At 43.1% G+C, this 18,912-nt stretch overlaps 1 protein-coding gene across 1 annotated transcript in view; it reads left to right on the top strand.

Annotated features, from left to right (window-relative positions):
* TASP1 (taspase 1) overlaps positions 1–12,451 on the top strand; it is an 87,301-nt gene extending 74,850 nt beyond the window's left edge. The window contains exon 15 of the mRNA XM_054180103.1: positions 10,962–12,451. Coding sequence (XP_054036078.1) covers positions 10,962–11,054 — 93 coding nt within the window. The 3' untranslated portion in view covers positions 11,055–12,451. The remainder of the gene's footprint in view (positions 1–10,961) is intronic.
* The last annotated feature ends 6,461 nt before the right edge of the window (positions 12,452–18,912 follow it).

Raw genomic sequence — 18,912 nt, 5'->3', positions numbered from 1 at the left:
CCTTTAGCCCTCCCAATGCTGGAAGTGTTTCAGTTCCTCCACCACTGCTAGCACTGGCAATATCATCTTTGCTACCTGCATGGTTGCTGGACTGGATATTAGAAAGTGAGGATGGTGAGACACTGGAACAGCTTGCCCAGGGAGACTGTGGATGCCCACTCCCTGGAGGTGTTCAAGGCCAGATTGGATGAGGCCTTGAGCAACCTGGTCTAGTGGAATCCACAGCAGGAGGGTTAGAGCTAGATGATTTCTGTGGCACTTCCAACCCAAACCATTCTATGATATGTTATTGGCTTCCCTCTGGTTCTCATGTCCCTGAACCTCTAGATCACTTCCACAAGCAGCTGGTTCAGCTGTACTCTTTCTTGTCTTTCCTCTTGATGTCAGCAGTTCCATAATCACTTGATGCCAGTGTTTGTCACATATTAGTTCTGGAAGGAAAAAATACTTTTCAGCTGAAACTTATCTAGACCACCTATTCCTGCAACTTGCCCAGGGTTATTCCTGGGAGCCTCAGCTATGACGAGCTTAAGGGACAGATATAGTTGCCAGTCTCAAACTTCCTTCCTGAAGCAACAACATAACTGATTGTTTCAACATTAGGCCTATTCTTTGGGAAGAAAAACGGACATTCCGACATCACCTGAAGCAAGTTCCTGCATTGCTACCTGTATGATGGTAGAATGAGCTGACACTCAACTATGTGTAGTTGTAAGTGAGCCTCTTAAAATATTCGAGGCTGCTGTGAAAGTTTCTGTCAATGATCATGAGAATAGCTAGGAAATACCATCTGTACTATGATGGTAAACACTACCTGAACTTCCTCGGCACTTAAGCAGCTCCTTTTGTATCAGTAACTGCTGTGTCAGTAAAGGTTAAGACTTCTAGATTGAAGGACTAGGACATGAAATATCCTTATAATCTGAGGAGGTATGTTTATTCCTTTTCATTCTTGTGATGTTGACTCATTGATTACTTGATATGAATTCAGGATCTTTGATAAGCAGTTATCTCTTCCAGATTTCTGCCCAAACTTTCTTTCCTTTCAGAGGCACTAGTCTTCAGAACAACTTTCCAGAGTCTTTTAATATATCTGTGATAGATCCAACAGCTGATCATAGCATCAGCTAAGAAGGCCATTTACTGGAACTGTGAGCTCTGGCAGCTTTCAGTTAATCACTTCCAATGTTCCTGAACTGATTAGTTTACATTCCAAGAACTTCTGAGCAATTGTGTTTTCACCATTGGGAAGACAGCCATATTCTGCTGTTCTGTGTGTACTATTGCAGGAGATGTGCAATATTTAGAGTCTTAATGGTTGGAGTAGCATCTGATAAAACCATATAAGTGTCAGTTTGCATGGAGGCCTTTGAGACCTTCTGCCATGTAATTTAGGAGGCAGAGAAATAACTCCTTGAATTCACCCATAATGTCATTTTTATACGTAAATGTGGAATGGGAAGGAGATTGGTGTGTAGGTTACAAGTGAACTGACTCCTCTTAGTTACATAGTCTTCCTATCTTTGTATTCCATGTCTACTTGCCCAATGGAGACCACTGCAAAGGAAAAGAAGCTTTTCAGTTTCTTCCTGAAGCTCTGTGAAGGTCAATAGTGCCAGTTGTGAGCCAAAGTAAAGTCCAAGAAAGGAGACCTTCCAGGTGCAGCTGAAGCAAGGTCATTGGTTATCTCAGGACTCATAATACTCTAACCTATGAATTGTGCATCCTGAAACACCAAAGCAAACAAAAAGCTTCTTGCTATAGACCTCAAGGGACTGCTTTTTAAGGCTCTTGTTATGCTCCAACCTTCTTTCAGGGACTTGTAGAGAGCCAGAAGGTCTCCTCTCAGACTCCTTTTCTCTGGGCTGGACAGCCCCTGTTCCCTCACACACTCCTCACAGGACTTGTGGTCTGGACCCTTTACCAGCTTTGTTGCCCTTCTCTGGACCTGCTCCAGCACCTCGGTGTCCTTCTTGGGGTGGGGGCCCCAGGATTGAGTCCAGTGTTTGGGGTGTGGCCTCATCTGTGCCCAGTGCAGGGGGACAATCCCTTCCCAGGTTCTGCTGGACACACTATTGCTGATTCAGGCCAGGATGCTGTTGGCTCTTTTTGGCCACCTGGGCGCACACTGACTCATCTTCAGGTAACTGTTGACCCACACCCCCAGATCCTTTTCCACTGAGCAGTTTCCAGCTACTCTGCCCCCAGGCCTGGAGCGTTCATGGCATTGTTGTGATCCAAGTGCAGGACCTCGCACCATGCCTTGTTGAACCTCATCCTATTTGCCTTACCCTGTGGATCCAGCCTGTTCATGTCCCCTACCTGAGTTCCCTGCAGAGACTCCCTACCTTCAAGCAGATCAACTCACTCCCAGCTTGGTGTCATATGCAAACTGACTGAGGGTGCCTTTGAAAAGATGTAGAGATGTGGTGTTAAGTGATCAGACTTGGTAGTTAGATGGTCTTTGGACTTGATCATCTGAAAGGTCTTTTCTAACCAAAACAATTCTATGAGTGAAATGACAGTGTAGTGTATGTCTGCAGCATGAGTTCACATACCAACTGCATCACTTGAAGGTTACAGTATCACTAAGGTTGGAAGAGACCTCGAGGATCATCGAGTCCAACCTGTTACCACAGACCTCATGACTAGACCATGGCACCAAGTGCCACGTCCAATCTCCTCTTGAATACCTCCAGGGATGGTGACTCCACCACCTCCCTGGGCAGCCCATTCCAATGACGAACGACTCGCTCGGTGAAGAACTTTCTCCTCACCTCAAGCCTAAACTTCCCCTGGCACAGCTTGAGACTGTGTCCCCTTGTTCTGGTGCTGGTTGCCTGGGAGAAGAGACCAAAAGAGACCAGGTTCTGCTAGGCAGCCTTTCTTTGATTCGGTGTTGTGCATCAGTGAATCAGGAGCCCTTTTATCCTGGGGTCTGTGGAGTGTTTCTTCACCCACAGCCCATAGCTCTCTGCATGCAGAAAGTATAGTGGGCACATATGTCACAGTAATTATTTTTTCCTGGATATCCCAATTTTCCTATTGTCCTAGTGACTGAGGGTAGTTGTTGTTGGGGGGATGTTTTTGCTTGAAGAGTGGTACTTCACTGTGTTTTCAGTAAGTGATTGAAGTCAGAGTGCTTTCTTTCCAATGAAATCTCAATACCAACAATGTGCCAGTTTTGTCCTGTGTTATGTGTAGGTATTTGAAATAGTCTGTCAGCTCACTATGGTTCTTCATATGTATACATTTGCTATATAATCACAGAATCACCAAGGTTGGAAAAGACCTCAAAGGTGTGTGTATAAATATTATAACTGTTACAGTTACTGTAAATGTTGCAATACTTTCAATGTGTCTTTGTAGTTCCGCTTCATAGGCTTTAGGTTTTATAACAACTAGATGACCTGGAGAGCAAGTTTCTGAAAATCTAGTTGTTATATTGAGTGTAATCCAAATCAGTTGCCACTTTGTCTGCCAAAGAAAGGTTTACTTTTTGTAATGTGAATTACTAAGCTTTTTGCTATGGCAGGTTATCGCAAAGCTATATATGCCATTTCTTCTGTTTGCTAATGAACCAAACACAAATTCCTTTGCAAGATATGAGGTAAACAGCAGTGGAGAGTGTTGCATATTGCTGTGTTTGAAAACATCCATCAGAAACAACTGCTGTCAACAGCAACTGTTGTGGCTGCAATATGCAAACAAACCGTATCTGACAGTTCATTTCATTTTTGCAGTGTGAGGAAACATTCTGGGCAGAGAGACCATTTCCAGTTCATTTTTCTTGTTGAGATGTTAGATGTCATAGTCAGATTTGTTCACCTTTACTGACACTAAAATGTAGCAAGATTACTTCTCTCTGAAGTGATGTACATGACAAACACAATACATATCACAGTATCACTAAGGTTGGCAGAGACCCCAAGGATCATCAAGTCCAACCTGCCCCAACAGACCTCACGACTAGACCATGGCACCAAGTGCCACGTCCAGTCCCCTCTTGAGCACCTCCAGGGACGGTGACTCCACCACCTCCCTGGGCAGCACATTCCAATGACGAATGACTCGCTCAGTGAAGAACTTTTTCCTCACCTCGAGTCTAAACCTCCCCTGGCACAGCTTGAGACTGTGTCCTCTTGTTCTGGTGCTGGTTGCCTGGGAGAAGAGACCAACCCCTTCCTGTCTACAACCACCTTTCAGGTAGTTGTAGAGGGCAATGAGGTCACCCCTGAGCCTTCTCTTCTCCAGGCTAAACAATCCCAGCTCCCTCAGCCTCTCCTCATAGGGCTGTGCTCAAGGCCTCTCCCCAGCCTTGTTACCCTTCTCTGGACACGCTCAAGTGTCTCGATGTCCTTCCTAAATTGAGGGGCCCAGAACTGGACACAGGACTCAAGGTGTGGCCTAACCAATGCAGAGTACAGGGGCACAATGACCTCCCTGCTCCTGCTGGCCACACTATTCCTAATACAGGCCAGGATGCCATTGGCCCTCTTGGCCGCCTGGGCACACTGCTGGCTCATGTTTAGGCGGGTGTCAATCATCACCCCCAGGTCCCTCTCCGTTTGGCAGCTCTCCAGCCACTCTGACCCCAGCCTGTAGCTCTGCATGGGGTTGCCGTGGCCAAAGTGCAGCACCTGGCACTTGGACTTGTTAAATGCCATGCCATTGGCCTCTGCCCATCTGTCCAGTCGGTCGAGGTCCCTCTGCAGAGCCTTTCAACCCTCTAACTGACTAACATCTGTTCCCAACTTGGTGTCATCTGCAAACTTGCTGATGACTGACTCAACCTCCTCATCCAGATCATCAATGAAGATGTTAAAGAGGATGGGGCCCAGCACTGATCCCTGGGGCACACCACTGGTGCCTGACCACCAGCTGGCTGTGGCACCATTCACCACCACTCTCTGGGCTCGGCCCTCCAGCCACTTCCTAACCCAGCACAGAGTGTTGCTGTCCAAACCACGAGCTGACAGCTTAGCCAGCAGTTTACTGTGGGAGACGGTGTCAAAGGCCTTGCTGAAGTCCAGATAGACCACATCCACAGGCCTCCCCACGTCCACCAGATGGGTCACCTGATCATAGAAGGAGATCAGGTTGGAGAGGCAGGACCTGCCCTTCCTAAATCCATGTTGGCTGGACCTGAGCCCTTGGCCATCCTTCAGACTGCATATGATTTTACTCGTTGTTGAAGGTGGTCTGATGATGGGCTTCTGCGTTTTACTTTGTGATTAGCAGGTCTGTGCAAGCCCTTTGTCGGGGAAGGGCAGTTATCCAGAGCTCACTAGGTGAAGGTATACATCTTGGAAGAACTCTTAATTCTAATTTGAAAATTAGTGGAAAAATTTACTGAGCCTGTTTCAGTTAAGAGAAATACTAAGTCAAATAATTCAGTCATTCATTTCAGACTACAGAGACAGTCTTTTAACTTCATGAGACAGGAAAAGTATATGTCACTGTTATACTTACCTTTTTTTTTTTCTTTCTTTTTTTTTTTTTTGAAGTCTGCCCTGTTGTCCAGAGACTGAGGGATCAAATTTTCACTTGAAAACAGCTCTTAAAATAAATATATAAATAAATAAAAAATCCAGCAGCAACAACCACAAGCCCACCAAAACCCCTCAAACAACAAAAACCCTCCAAGCTCTCCTAGTTCTCTGATAAAAATAACGTCCTTGTGTATTTTGCACCTTCAGTGCTATGATGCCAGTTAAAATGTTTGGCTTGTAGACTTTCATGGAAATTATCGGCTTGTGATGGGGTGAGAAGTTCAGGGTTTTGGGCTGAATTCTTGCTAAAGCCAGTAGTTCTGGAACTTTCCTCATATTTGGCTGACATTTTAGAATGGAGCAAGGAGGGTGGAATTGTGTATGCAGGTATGCAAATACAAATGACCTTAGACTGTCTAAACACATGTATTTAGAGAGATTATAATGCTCTAGTTTTATACTTCTTTAAAATTTGGTGGGTTTTCCCCCATTATACATTAATATTTTTAGACACATGAATAGTGTATAGTAATATGCTTAACTTTATGTAATATGCTTTACACAGAGAGAGTGATTGCCCACTGGAATGGGCTGCCTGAGGAGGTGGTGGGGTCGCTGTCACTGGGGGTGTTCAGGGAGAGGCTTGACAGGATGCTTGGTTGTATGGTTTAGTTGATTGGGTGGTGTCGGATGATAGGACATGATGATCTCGAAGGTCTCTTCCAACCTGGTTAATTCTATTCTATTCTATTCTATTCTATTCTATTCTATTCTGCCTTTTGCCCGCAAGAACAATAATTTTTATTTCTTTCTTAAGATTTCTCCGAACAGGTTGTTCATGGGATATTTTGATAGCAGCAGCTGCTACTATTTTGCAGGACAACTTTTGCTGTCATATGTCAGGTGTACATTCACAGTATCACAGTATAACTAAGGTTGGAAGAGACCCCAAGGATCATCAAGTCCAACCTGTCCCAACAGACCTCACGACTAGACCATGGCACCGAGTGCCACGTCCAATCTCCCCTTGAACACCTCCAGGGACGGTGACTCCACCACCTCCCTGGGCAGCCCATCCCAATGACGAATGACTCGCTCAGTGAAGAACTTTTTCCTCACCTCGAGTCTAAACCTCCCCTGGCACAGCTTGAGACTGTGTCCTCTTGTTCTGGTGCTGGTTGCCTGGGAGAAGAGACCAACCCCTTCCTGTCTACAGCCACCTTTCAGGTAGTTGTAGAGGGCAATGAGGTCACCCCTGATCCTTCTCTTCTCCAGGCTAAACAATCCCAGCTCCCTCAGCCTCTCCTCATGGGGCTTGTGCTCAAGGCCTCTCCCCAGCCTTGTTGCCATTCAAACCATGTTGGAGGAGGGCTTCCCAGGAGACAGAGCAGCAGAGGTTGGCTGTTCCTGTAATAGCCCATTACTGCCTAGGAAATATAAATAGAGAACAGGGGGGCAGATTGTTCTCCTGATGGCAGCACGTACCCAGCTGGAAAGCTTGTAGACTTCTGAGTGATTTGAATTTCTGAAAAATAAATGGCTTTGGTGGTACTTCTTTTGCTCGAAAAGGCAGCAGAAAGCTTTTTCATTGTGCATGATGGCCTTAGTCTTTCATTATATTTCATCTCAATAGGGTAATGAATGGAAAAAGTTTGTTTTAGAAATTATTTAGTCTAAAGTACATCCTGAGTATGTAATAAGAAAGCTAAACACATGAAGTACTCCCTAGATTTGCTTAAGAACTGAGTGTGCTGCCATCTGGTAGTTGTACTCTGTCCTCTTGGCAGCTTTTGATTCATTTCTGTTTTCTCATGCAGCATTGTCTATGTTTTGGCTTCAGCTTAGTTCATTTTACGTTGTATATATGCTTTTAATAAAAAGAAAAGTGAAGATGTTGTGACAAACTAATACTTTTATGTGAATAAAGGGAGGAGAGTAGCTCCTTAAAGGCTGAAAAGAAAAAAGTCTTTTTAGGTTAGTTGGTCTCAAGGTTGTTTCAGAATCTGCCCAGGAGACATGAAGTAAAGTGTGGTGGGTTGAGAGGAAAGGCTCTGCTTTCCCTCCCCCACTGAGAAAGAAACCGCGGCTAAAACTCAGTCGGAGAAATGAGAGTATATTTTACAAGGAAACAGATTCTATGTAACACAACAAATACAGGTATTTTACAATATATACAGGAATATACAGCAAATAAACACAGTCAGAAACCAGACCCCCAACAGAGGGGGCTTCCCCCTTTGCCCCCTTCACCCCCCTACCTCCCTTCTCCCCCAAAGAGGTAGAAGAAGAGAAAAGAGGGGAGTTAGCACAGCAGAGGCCTAAGCACAGGGAGTTAGTTAGTTCTTATCTCTTGGCAAGAAGCCCAGAAGCAGTCCAGTGTGGAAGGGACAGCGAAGAAAGGAAGACTGAGAGAAAGTCCCAGCTCCCCTGGGTCTAACAATCTCACCTCCCACCTTACTTGGCCAATGAAATTCATTTAGAATACCAAAATATTTTATAAACATTTAGCCAGTGTGCCCCTTCCTTAAAGGCACAGTGTCAAACGGTCACATAAAGTAAGTCTTGGTACAACTTGTTTGTTTGTTTAAAAAAAGAAGTATATGAAAAATGTCTAACTTGAAAAGTAGACCAAATGTTCTTGACAAAAAGATGGAATTATGTATTGTTCCTTTAGCAGTTCATACTTTTTGCAGGGCACAAAGACCTATTAGTGTAGGACTTGAAGGGTTGTGGCAAACTTTCCACTGTGCATCAGAAAGATTGGGGAGATAGTAATATTCCATGTATCTACAGCACTGGATTTGGTTGCTCACTGATTTTGGTTTGGTTGGGAGGAAAAGAGGCAAGTACATGGAGCAAGAATCAGTGTCTGAAGGTGGTTAGATTGATTGTGCTTTATGGAAGGGTGAGAAGCAAAGTTAAGTAGTTCATATAATGCTTATCTTTCTACCTCTTGATCTGTGGACATGAGGTTCCTCCTTTAAGCTGCAAAGAAAGATCTGTGGTAACTAACTGGTCTCTTAGCTATCAGGACATCTGCTCCTACTAGGCCCTCAGCAACCTTTCCTTTTTCTCTAGGTAAGCAAATCAAATTAGATTATTCTAAGGACAGTAAAATTGCTCTTTAGGGAATTAAGATGTGGATTGCCCTGTCATTCTTTATCTACCTTTCCTTGGCCTATGGTTTCCTCAAACAGAGGATTCCAAGAAGCTGAGTGGAGAACTAATTCAGTAAAACTTGTTCTTTTCCTGTTTTTGTTCTTCCAGGCACAATTTCCCCCAGATGTGTGAAGTTGACAGACTAATCGAATTCAATTAAAAGCTTTCCAGTGTTGTTCTTTTTTGCTTGCTTTTTATTTTTCTGTTTTAAAAATCAGAACCTAAAATCTGGACTTAATGTAAAATATGACGTTGGGATCTAAAAATGTAACAAACTCTACAAAGAAGTTCTGTGGCTGCATTTAAAAATAGTTAATGTCCTTTGATCTTTTTATTTTCTAGAGATTGTTCTTATTGCTAAAAACAAGGGAAGTAAAATAATAAGAATTCACTTGGGAGTTCATCTGAAGTTGTCTTGACAAGGCAATGTTATTCTTTCACATTACTTGTTTGGTAACATTTTAAACATATAAGCATTTAAATGTTTAAACAGTTATCATTTTAGATCTGTCTCATTTTTGTTCTATATAAGGCAGCCATTGGTAACAGTAATTAGTAGTAGCTGGTGGAAAACAGCATCTGTATTTGCTCCATCATAAAAGGTATTCAAATAAACAGGATGTGAGCAAAGACTTTAAGAAAGGTTTTGTTATATTAGGTTTGGGTGTTTCTCTAAATGGATGTGTACAGATGCTGGTCTATAGTGGTTTGTGGTCTTTGGTATTTTAAGTGTGTTTTTCCGTTTATAGGAAATGAGGTTTTGTATGGGAAATATGTTTCGAACAGCAATTTAAACCTAGCTACTTGATCATGTATTGATAAATATTGACTGTCTGCTTATCCTTGCTCAAATACTTACTAGGATATGCTTAAATGTTTTTTTATAAATAACAGGATCTATAAATTTCATGTGGTTTCAATGAAGCCTCACATTTTACTCCTGCAATTACATAACAGTCTATTAGGCATTTAACTTTGGATTGTGGGGTGACTCCACCCTGTGCAAAATGCTAATTCTTATCTTGGCTCAGAAAACTAATTTACATAAATTGGGTCAGTTGTAGTTGTAATGGAAAACAAGTGACTATCAAATTTGTGATAATCATGATGGTTCTAATATTTCTTCTATTTCAGTAATAGGCTTCTTCTCTTATGGTTCTTGGCAGCATTCGTGGGCCTCTCTGGTTTTCTATAGGATTGCTATAATGATCTGCTAATAATTCTAACTGATCCCTGTGTGATGCCTGCCTTAGAGTGGGCCACTGGTTTGCTTAGATTGTCACTTTTTAGTGAGATATTGCATTCTTCCACTGAAGAAATTTTCTACTGTGGCTGTTAATATTGCTTTTCATTTAGAGATTTTCATAGACCTGGAAAAATGTCTTGGGTCTGTCGCTCAAAATCAGAAAATCCTCCTTCACTTCTTTGTCCTCATTTTAATTCATTTTTTAATTTAAGCTTATAAAAATAACATGTCCAAAACCTGGCAGTTACATTTTGGAGGGAAATTAACAGACCAGAAAAGAGCTTTTGCTCATCAGTAATAAAATGTACCTCAGAATATTAGGGATTTTAAATTAATTTGTATTGTCACTGAGTTACAATAGAGTTAAAAGCTGAAGTTTTGTGTATACACACACACACATGTCCACTTTCTGTCTGAAACATTACAGAGCCATCTCAAAGGCCTGCTTTTAAAACTTCTCCATGGAAAAGATGCCTGTGGACAGAAACAGTTGCTCTTTGGGTCTGTTTGACAGCTGGCAATAAATGTTTTAGGGGGAATCCCTGGGTTTTTTAGGTAGGGAAGTAGGTATTTTTTTGCAGAGACATGTCGTTGCATCCTCATCATCACAGTTGCCTTATGCTCTGACGTGTTGGTTTAGCTCTGTCAAATAGTTTATTGTGTCTAAAACTTCTGTAAGGTATGCTTCTGTATGCACTACTAAACTTTTTGAATCTCCCTGAAAAACGGACTTATAAACCATGAAATACCACAGTTACTTTTCTTTTTTGCCTTCCCACTAGATAGTCTTTTCTTCTATTTTCAGTGCACTGAGTCATCCAGTTTACCTTTTCTACACATCTGTCATGGTCCTTCTCTTCATGTGTTAAACATTAATGCAAACAAAATAAGAAAAACAAAAAACCAACAACCCAGTTTATTTGCAGCTTTTCAAGTTGCTTTGTAGCTTGCCTTCAGACTTCAGTGATGGAACAGCTTAATTGTTCAACACACAAAAGCTTGCTTTGTGTCCTGCATAATTTTACCTCTCTTCTCATTCAGCAATACTCTCTTGACTTTTCCAGACTCATATTTCAAGGCTTCCCCCTGGAGCTGTGGCGGGACAGTCCGTGGCCATAGAAGGAGGAGTCTGCCGTCTGGAGAGTCCAGAAAGCTGAACGGCTGATTCCTCACTTCGTTGCAAAGAATGTGAATTACTTTTTGTACAATAAGTTTTTTTGTGTTTTAACAGATGTTGGAAATTCTACTTTTGTTTTATACCCTGTATTGCAACCATGTGCACCATAACTTGAGACAAGTGCTGCTGTAGTTTATGTTCTCACTCTATGAATGGGGGTGTGTGCATGTTCATTTTCCCCCCTAATAATGAAATAGGAACTCTTCCCAGTTGTGTGAAGATGATGTGTGATTAATGATCTCATTTTCATTGTTTTATGTTTGAAAAATAACTGAAAGTTAAATTGTGAATTTAAAGATAATGGTCACAATTGTCATTCATGCTCTAAATTTGAAACTAAGAAGTCTTTGAAGTGGCTATATAATTATACAAAAATAATCATGATTTCTGAGTTCCTCATTGATTTAAGGGAATCCAGAGGAGGCTTAAACATGGGTTGTTATTTTTCCTCCCCAAGAAGGAGGATTTTATTATTTTTCTTTGGCAAAGAATGGTTTCAGTGAAACAAACTAGAGCAAAATTAAGGCTAGATCTGTTTTTAAATAGTCTTATAGGTCATTTCTCTGTTCCCAAACTAAGATGTTAATATCTTCAAGCTGTATCTATTACAAAAAGCTATATGAAGATGATGTATTCTAAGGGCAGTCTTTATGTATAATGGAATATTGCAATGTAAATAAGAAGTTTATGGAAAGATTCGCTATTATTCTTCACTTCTGTTTTAAATCTATTTTTAAGAGAGGTACATAAATGAACATATTACTGGATGCAAAGTGCAATGTGTATTAAATGGATGCTGGGAGGTCTGATACTAGCTTTCTTATTGATAAAGCAACTTCCTAAAGTCCAGCCACAGCATGGGTATTTATATAACTGTGTGTAATATGTATGTCCTGTGCATAAATTTACTCTAATCCTTTTTATACCTTCAACAAAACTGCATTCTAAAACAATGTAATCCTTGTCTGCCTTGTGAAGCACTGCAGCTGAACTGCCATTTATCACCTCTTCCAATATGTTAGCCAGATCACCCAAGTCCTAAAAGTGAGTTCTGACATACAATCTTCCATTCAGTTTTGGTGGTTTTTTGTTGTTTTTTTTCAATTCCTTCACAACATTGGCAGCAATAGCAGACTTTTGTAACTAATCCATTGTCCTGATAAGTATGCCAAAGAGAAACTAAAATAATTCATCTTTTTCCCTGGTGCATATTTGATAATTCTGTTTTCAGAACTAGTGGACTAATAGATATTCAGACTGTATTTGCTTAATTAGGCATTGTACTTGCCTGTTTTGTAATGTTGTGCCTGCCTAAAACAGACATACTTGACTGATTAAATGGTTATATTGATTGTAGTACCAATCCTTCCTGGGGGGGGAAAAAATCTTAATAAATTTTTTTTTCAATAGCCTGAGTTAATTTTCACTGTTAGGTTGTGGCATACATTGTGATATGATTGTGTTTATGTGTTGGGTTCTTTTTGTGGCACCAGTCTAGTCCTGTCACTGAAGATTCTATGAATAAGATGAAGTAGAGGCTTTAGAATAGAATAGAATAAACCAGGTTGGAAGAGACCTTCGAGATCATCGTGTCCAACCTATCATCCAACACTACCCAATCAACTAAACCATGCAGAAACAAAAATGGGGGATGCATTTAAAAAAAAATGGAATGGATTGAAGCTTGAAGAGGGTAAATTTAGATTGGATGCTAGGAAGAAATTCTTTACGGTAAGGGTGGTGAGACACTGGAACAGGTTCCCCAGGTAGGTTGTGGATAGCCCCTTCCTGGAGGTGTTTGAGGCCAGGTTGGAGGAGGCTTTCAGCAACCTAGCCTCTGGAAGGTGTCCCTGCCCATGGCACAGTGTGGTTGGAAGTATATGATTTTTAAGGTCACTTCCAACCCAAACCATTCTATGATCTGCCTTGAAACAATTTGTGCTGAGATACCAGACAGTATAACTCACGGTCTCATGAAATGAACTATACTGCAATGCTTCAGACTTGCAAACAGCAAAGATGCTGTTGTTGCAGCCAGTAGAATTGTTCTAATGTGCAGCATTAAGTAACTGTGTGAACACTTCCCTCTGTAATAAGGAAGAATACTTGAAGATTATGCATGTGGATTTGTACGTATCCATGTTTGAAAATTGTGCTGGTTTTGACAAAGCTGAAGTTAAGTGTTAGCCAGCTTTCATTCTGAAAGCGCTGTCCACTGTTGACTTCATTAAAACTGGCAAAAGTTACTCAGTCGTGGAATAAGTGTAGCAGAATGGTTTGGAAAGTGTAGATCTGTAAATTGTTGCTTCTTGTTACTTGCTTAATTTATTTATTTTTTTTACAGAGATTTGGATTCTGGCATTCTAGCTTCAACAAGGACAAGTGTTGGGCCCCACACTTCAGTTACAGTTGTCAGCCCATGGCTTGGATGGGAGCACACTGCGATGGGTTAGGAACTGGCTGGAGGGCCGAGCCCAGAGAGTGGTGGTGAATGGTGCCACATCCAGCTGGCAGCCAGTCACCAGTGGTGTGCCTCAAGGATCAGTGCTGGGCCCCATGCTCTTTAACATCTTTATTGATGATCTGGATGAGGGCATCGAGTCCATCATCAGTAAATTTGCAGATGACACCAAGCTGGGGGCAGGAGTTGATCTGCTGGAGGGTAGAGAGGCTCTGCAGAGGGACCTCGACAGGCTGGACAGATGGGCAGAGTCCAACGGCATGAGATTGAGCACATCCAAGTGCCGGGTTCTGCACATTGGCCACAGCAACCCCATGCAGAGCTACAGGCTGGGGTCAGAGTGGCTGGAGAGCAGCCAGGCTGAGAGGGACCTGGGGATGCTGGTTGATGGTAGACTGAACATGAGCCAGCAGTGTGCCCAGGCAGCCAGGAGGGCCAATGGCATCCTGGCCTGCATCAGGAACAGTGTGGCCAGCAGGAGCAGGGAGGTCATTCTGCCCCTGTACACTGCACTGGTTAGGCCGCACCTCGAGTACTGTGTCCAGTTCTGGGCCCCTCAGTTTAGGAAGGAGGTTGACTTGCTGGAATGAGTCCAGAGAAGGGCAATGAGGTTGGTGAGGGGCTTGGAGCACAAGCCCTACGAGGAGAGACTGAGGGAGCTGGGGTTGCTTAGCCTGGAGAGGAGGAGACTCAGGGGTGACCTTATTGCTCTCTACAACTACCTGAAGGGAGGTTGTAGTGAGGCGGAGGTTGGTCTCTTCTCCCAGGCAACCAGTACCAGAACAAGAGGGCACAGTCTCAGGCTGCGTCAGGGGAGGTTTAGGCTGGAGGTTAGGAGGAAGTTTTACACAGAGAGAGTGATTGCCCACTGGAATGGGCTGCCTGAGGAGGTGGTGGGGTCGCCGTCGCTGGGGGTGTTCAGGGCGAGGCTTGACAGGATGCTTGGTTGCATGGTTTAGTTGATTAGGTGGTGTTGGATGATAGGTTGGACATGATGATCTTGAAGGTCTCTTCCAACCTGGTTTATTCTATTCTATTCTATTCTATTCTATTCTATTCTATTCTATTCTACAAGAACTCCAGGCTTGGGACAGAGTGTCTGGAAAGCTGTCCATTAGGAAAGGATCTAAGGGTACTGGATGACAGACAGCTGAACATGAGCCAGCTGTGTGCCCAAGTGGCCAAGAAGGCCAACAGCATTGTGGCTTGTATTAGGAGTGGTGAGGCCAGCAGGGGTAGGGAAGTGATTGTGCCCCTGTATTCATCACTGGTGAGACTGCCCCTCAAGTGGTGGGTTCAGTTTTGTGCCCCTCACTACAAGAAGATCATTGAGGCACTGGAGCGTGTCCAGAGAAGGGCAAAAAAGCTGGTGAATGGTCTGGACAACAGGTTCTGTGAGGAGAAGCTGAGGAAACAGATTGTTTAGTCTGGAGAAGAGGAAGCTGAGGGGAGACCTCATTGTGCTCTACAGCTGCCTGAAAGGAATTTGAAGTGAGGTGGGGATTGGTCTCTTCTCTCTAGTATCAGGTGATAGAACAAGAGGAAATGGCCTGAAATTGGGCCAGGGGAAGTTTAGATTGGATGTTACAAAAAATGTTGTTACTGGAAGTGTGGTCAGGCATTGGAACAGGGAGATGGTCCCTGGAAGTGTTCCAGAAAAGTGTGGGACATGGTTTAGTGGCCACGGTGGTCTTAAGTTGATGGTTGGAGTTGATGATCTTAGAGGTCTTTTCCAACCAAAACAATTCTATGATTCTATGAAACTAGGTATACACCTGACTTTCTTCTTAAGGTACTTCTGAGGGGAGAAAAACCACAGCAAAGAGTTTACAGACAACATCATTGCAAACTGTCTGTCCACACCATTTCTATTTTTGACTGTCTGGACAGATGGGCAGAGGCCAATGGGATGGCATTTAACAAGTCCAAGTGCCAGGTGCTGCACTTTGGCCATGGCAACCCCATGCAGAGCTACAGGCTGGGGTCAGAGTGGCTGGAGAGCTGCCAAACAGAGAGGGACCTGGGGGTGCTGATTGACACCCACCTAAACATGAGCCAGCAGTGTGCCCAGGTGGCCAAGAGGGCCAATGGCATCCTGGCCTGTATTAGGCCTGTATTAGGAATAGTGTGGCCAGCAGGAGCAGGGAGGCCATTGTGCCCCTATACTCTGCATTGGTTAGGCCACACCTTGAGTCCTGTGTCCAGTTCTGGGCCCCTCAGTTTAAGAAGGACATTGAGACACTTGAACATGTCCAGAGAAGGGCAACAAGCCCTATGAGGAGAGGCTGAGGGAGCTGGGATTGTTTAGCCTGGAGAAGAGAAGGATCAGGGGTGACCTCATTGCCCTCTACAGCTACCTGAAAGGTGGTTGTAGACAGGAAGGGCTTGGTCTCTTCTCCCAGGCAACCAGCACCAGAACAAGGGGACACAGTCTCAAGCTGTGCCAGGGGAGGTTTAGACTCGAGGTGAGGAGAAAGTTCTTCACTGAGCGAGTCATTCGTCATTGGAATGGGCTGCCCAGGGAGGTGGTGGAGTCACCGTCCCTGGAGGTGTTCAAGGGGAGATTGGACGTGGCACTTGGTGCCATGGTCCAGTTGTGAGGTCTGTGGTGACAGGTTGGACTCGATGATCCTTGGGGTCTCTTCCAACCTCAGTTATACTGTGATACTGTGAAAGCAAAACAACTGTGTTAATACCCAGAAGTTTCAGTGATAGTGAAGACTGGTAGAAACAGAATTTCCTATCATCCAACTCCCTTCTAAGCCAATGGAAGATCTTGCAGTACTTTAATAATGAGTCTGATTCTGCTACTAGTTCTGTTTTATACTGAAAAGGGTCTTAGGAAATACAAATGGTGTGGACAGACAGTTTGCAATGATGTTGTCTGTAAACTCTTGTATGTGATGAGTAACCATTGCCAGTGACATAAGCAGATGCAGTCCAAGAGGAAATTAACAGCTAACAGCAAGAGCTGGCTGAAATTTTAAAGGGCAGCCAGATGCAGTGTGTATAAATACAAATAATTTGAATACTGTTGGCTTTCTACTTCAACACACAATTATGTGTCCTGAAATATTTTGTAGCAGACAGGTTGGTGCCAGAGTAGTCAGTCTTCTGCCAGGAGAAATTTCACTGCTAAAAGCTTGTAATGGTTTAAACTAAACCTAATACAGCCCATTTATTGTCTTCCTTTCCTTCTGCACCTTAGCAGTGTGGGCCTGCAATGAGTCACTTCAGAGGGCTGCAGCTGAGCAAGTCACAGAGGAGGGGCCTGTTGCACTAAATAATAGGTTCAGAGGTGATTTGAGTTCCATTTTGTGTGCTTAGGCATGAGGAGGATGCTTCTTTGCGTGAATTAACCCCTGGAAGTGCTGTGAAATAGGGGATTTGGCTGAGGAGGAAGAGAGGGCCTGATTTAGGGAGCCTGCAGCCACTCACCTGTTAGGGGCAGTGTGGAAGATGCTGTGAAAGAAGGAAGCCTGAGAGGAGGCAAATCTGGTAATAAATACAGGAGTATTAGCAGGGCTGTGGAAAGCTATCATTGCTTAAAATGCAAATTAATTGCAGAGTCTAGAAAAAGAAGCAAAAAGAAATGGATATTGTGGCATTACAGGTAAAATAGGTGCGATGTTTCACAGTGGCATGTGGTAATGATGCAACTGGACAGTTTTGGTAGCTCAATTTTGAGCAGGATGATGCAGAATTAGGTGGGAAGTTCTAGGGTCTAGATCTACACATTTGTTTTAAAGAGCAGACAGATACAGTTGTACTCTCAGAAGAAGTAAATTAAAGCCACTCTTGTTGAATTGGAGAGAAATACAGAAATACATTCAAAGATACACAGGAAAATACAGAATACATGAATCCTTTGCACCTAATACATATACAGGATACACGAAACCACACATTCTAATGCTTGTTTTCTTCACACCACTGCCCCCCAACCTTGTTGCCTCCCTTCCATTGGGCCTAAGCAGGCCAAGATTGTGGAGGGAAAATTAGTGAGGCCCCTGAAGACCGCAAACAGACCCTGCTTCCTCATTGTTACCAGATGAGGGACTTCCTCCAGAGAACCTAATGGAGGGAGAAAAGGAGACGAAGTTGGCCTTGCTTCCAGTTTATAAAGTGACAGAAAAAGTGACAGATGTTACAGTTCTTTCATATCTTAGTGGTCCTGCACTGGTGTCTCTCCAGTATTTGGTTGTCCTTGAGCTGGGTTGCCCAGAACTGGACACAGTACTCCAGGTGAGTCATTTACTTCAAGTCAACAAGATAGGGAGTTCTGGTCATTCAGTGGTAGCAGGATTCACTTATCCAAAGACATTGAATTGCATGGCAAGTTTTTACAGTGTTATGTTTGCAAATAACTCACGACCATCTGCAGTCCATGTGCAGCTCTGTTTCCAAAGCATCTCTTGTTTCTCAAAAGGTGTTCAACTCTAACAGTATTTGAACCTATGCAATTCTAGGTGACTGCAGTCTCATCCTGTCAGGTTAAAATACAAATGAGGAAAGAATCTGGTTTTCAGATGGGCTTAGTTGGCAGGAGAAGGCTTGGAAGAGAACTGGACAGTTGAAGGGAGAGTTTATGATGTGGCTAGGTGAGGAAATAAAGGCTCTTGCAGTGTATGCAAAGAGAATTCTCTAAGGGGTGAACAGGAATCAATGTAAAGTTGGGGGGGAGTGGGATATTTTTAAGGAAAGAGAAAAAATAAGAGGAAATAGTTGTGAAGACTTTCAAGAAACCTAGATAAGAATTGATGTCCTTCACAGTGCTAATAAGGCTCATCTTCCAAGGGATATTTGAAGGATATATCTAGCCAGGATTTCTTGTGAAAGACTCATTTTGGTTTATGACGAAGTGAGGATAAAGACAATTTCTGTGCCTTTTAGCATGGAGTGATAGTGGAAGTTTTTGTGTGTGCCTTGCAGGTGAGCTGAGAAAATGCCATTGTCTCAGAGTCTAGTTCTGCTAAGTGATGCTGAGAACCTACAGTTTGCAGGAAATTGTATTGACATTTTATATGCAGATAACATCATGGACAGCTTGTGGTAAAAGAACTCCTGTAGTGAATCTAGAGGTAGCATTCTTGATCAATAAAACTTCTCTCTTTTGGTTATGCTCATTTGTTACAGGAAACCTTGTGAGAGATTATTCTGCTCTAATAGCCCTGTGCTTGACTATTTGCTCCATTAGGAGATAACACAAAGATAAGCAGGACTTGTACAGTGGCTTTTATTAGTTTAGATCCTACAGTCACAGCATGTATCTTCCCCATAACCTGGACAATGAAACCCCAGAAAGAGCATTAGGAACACTTAATGGTGATTTGAACACAATAACTGTCTTGCTGCTCACTCCTGTCTGCCTAATGGA

This window comes from Dryobates pubescens, chromosome 3 (genome assembly GCF_014839835.1).
Source record: "Dryobates pubescens isolate bDryPub1 chromosome 3, bDryPub1.pri, whole genome shotgun sequence".
Classification (NCBI taxonomy): Eukaryota; Metazoa; Chordata; class Aves; order Piciformes; family Picidae; genus Dryobates; species Dryobates pubescens.
Note: the sequence above shows the minus strand (reverse complement) of the source record. Positions and strands in the feature narration are given on the sequence as shown.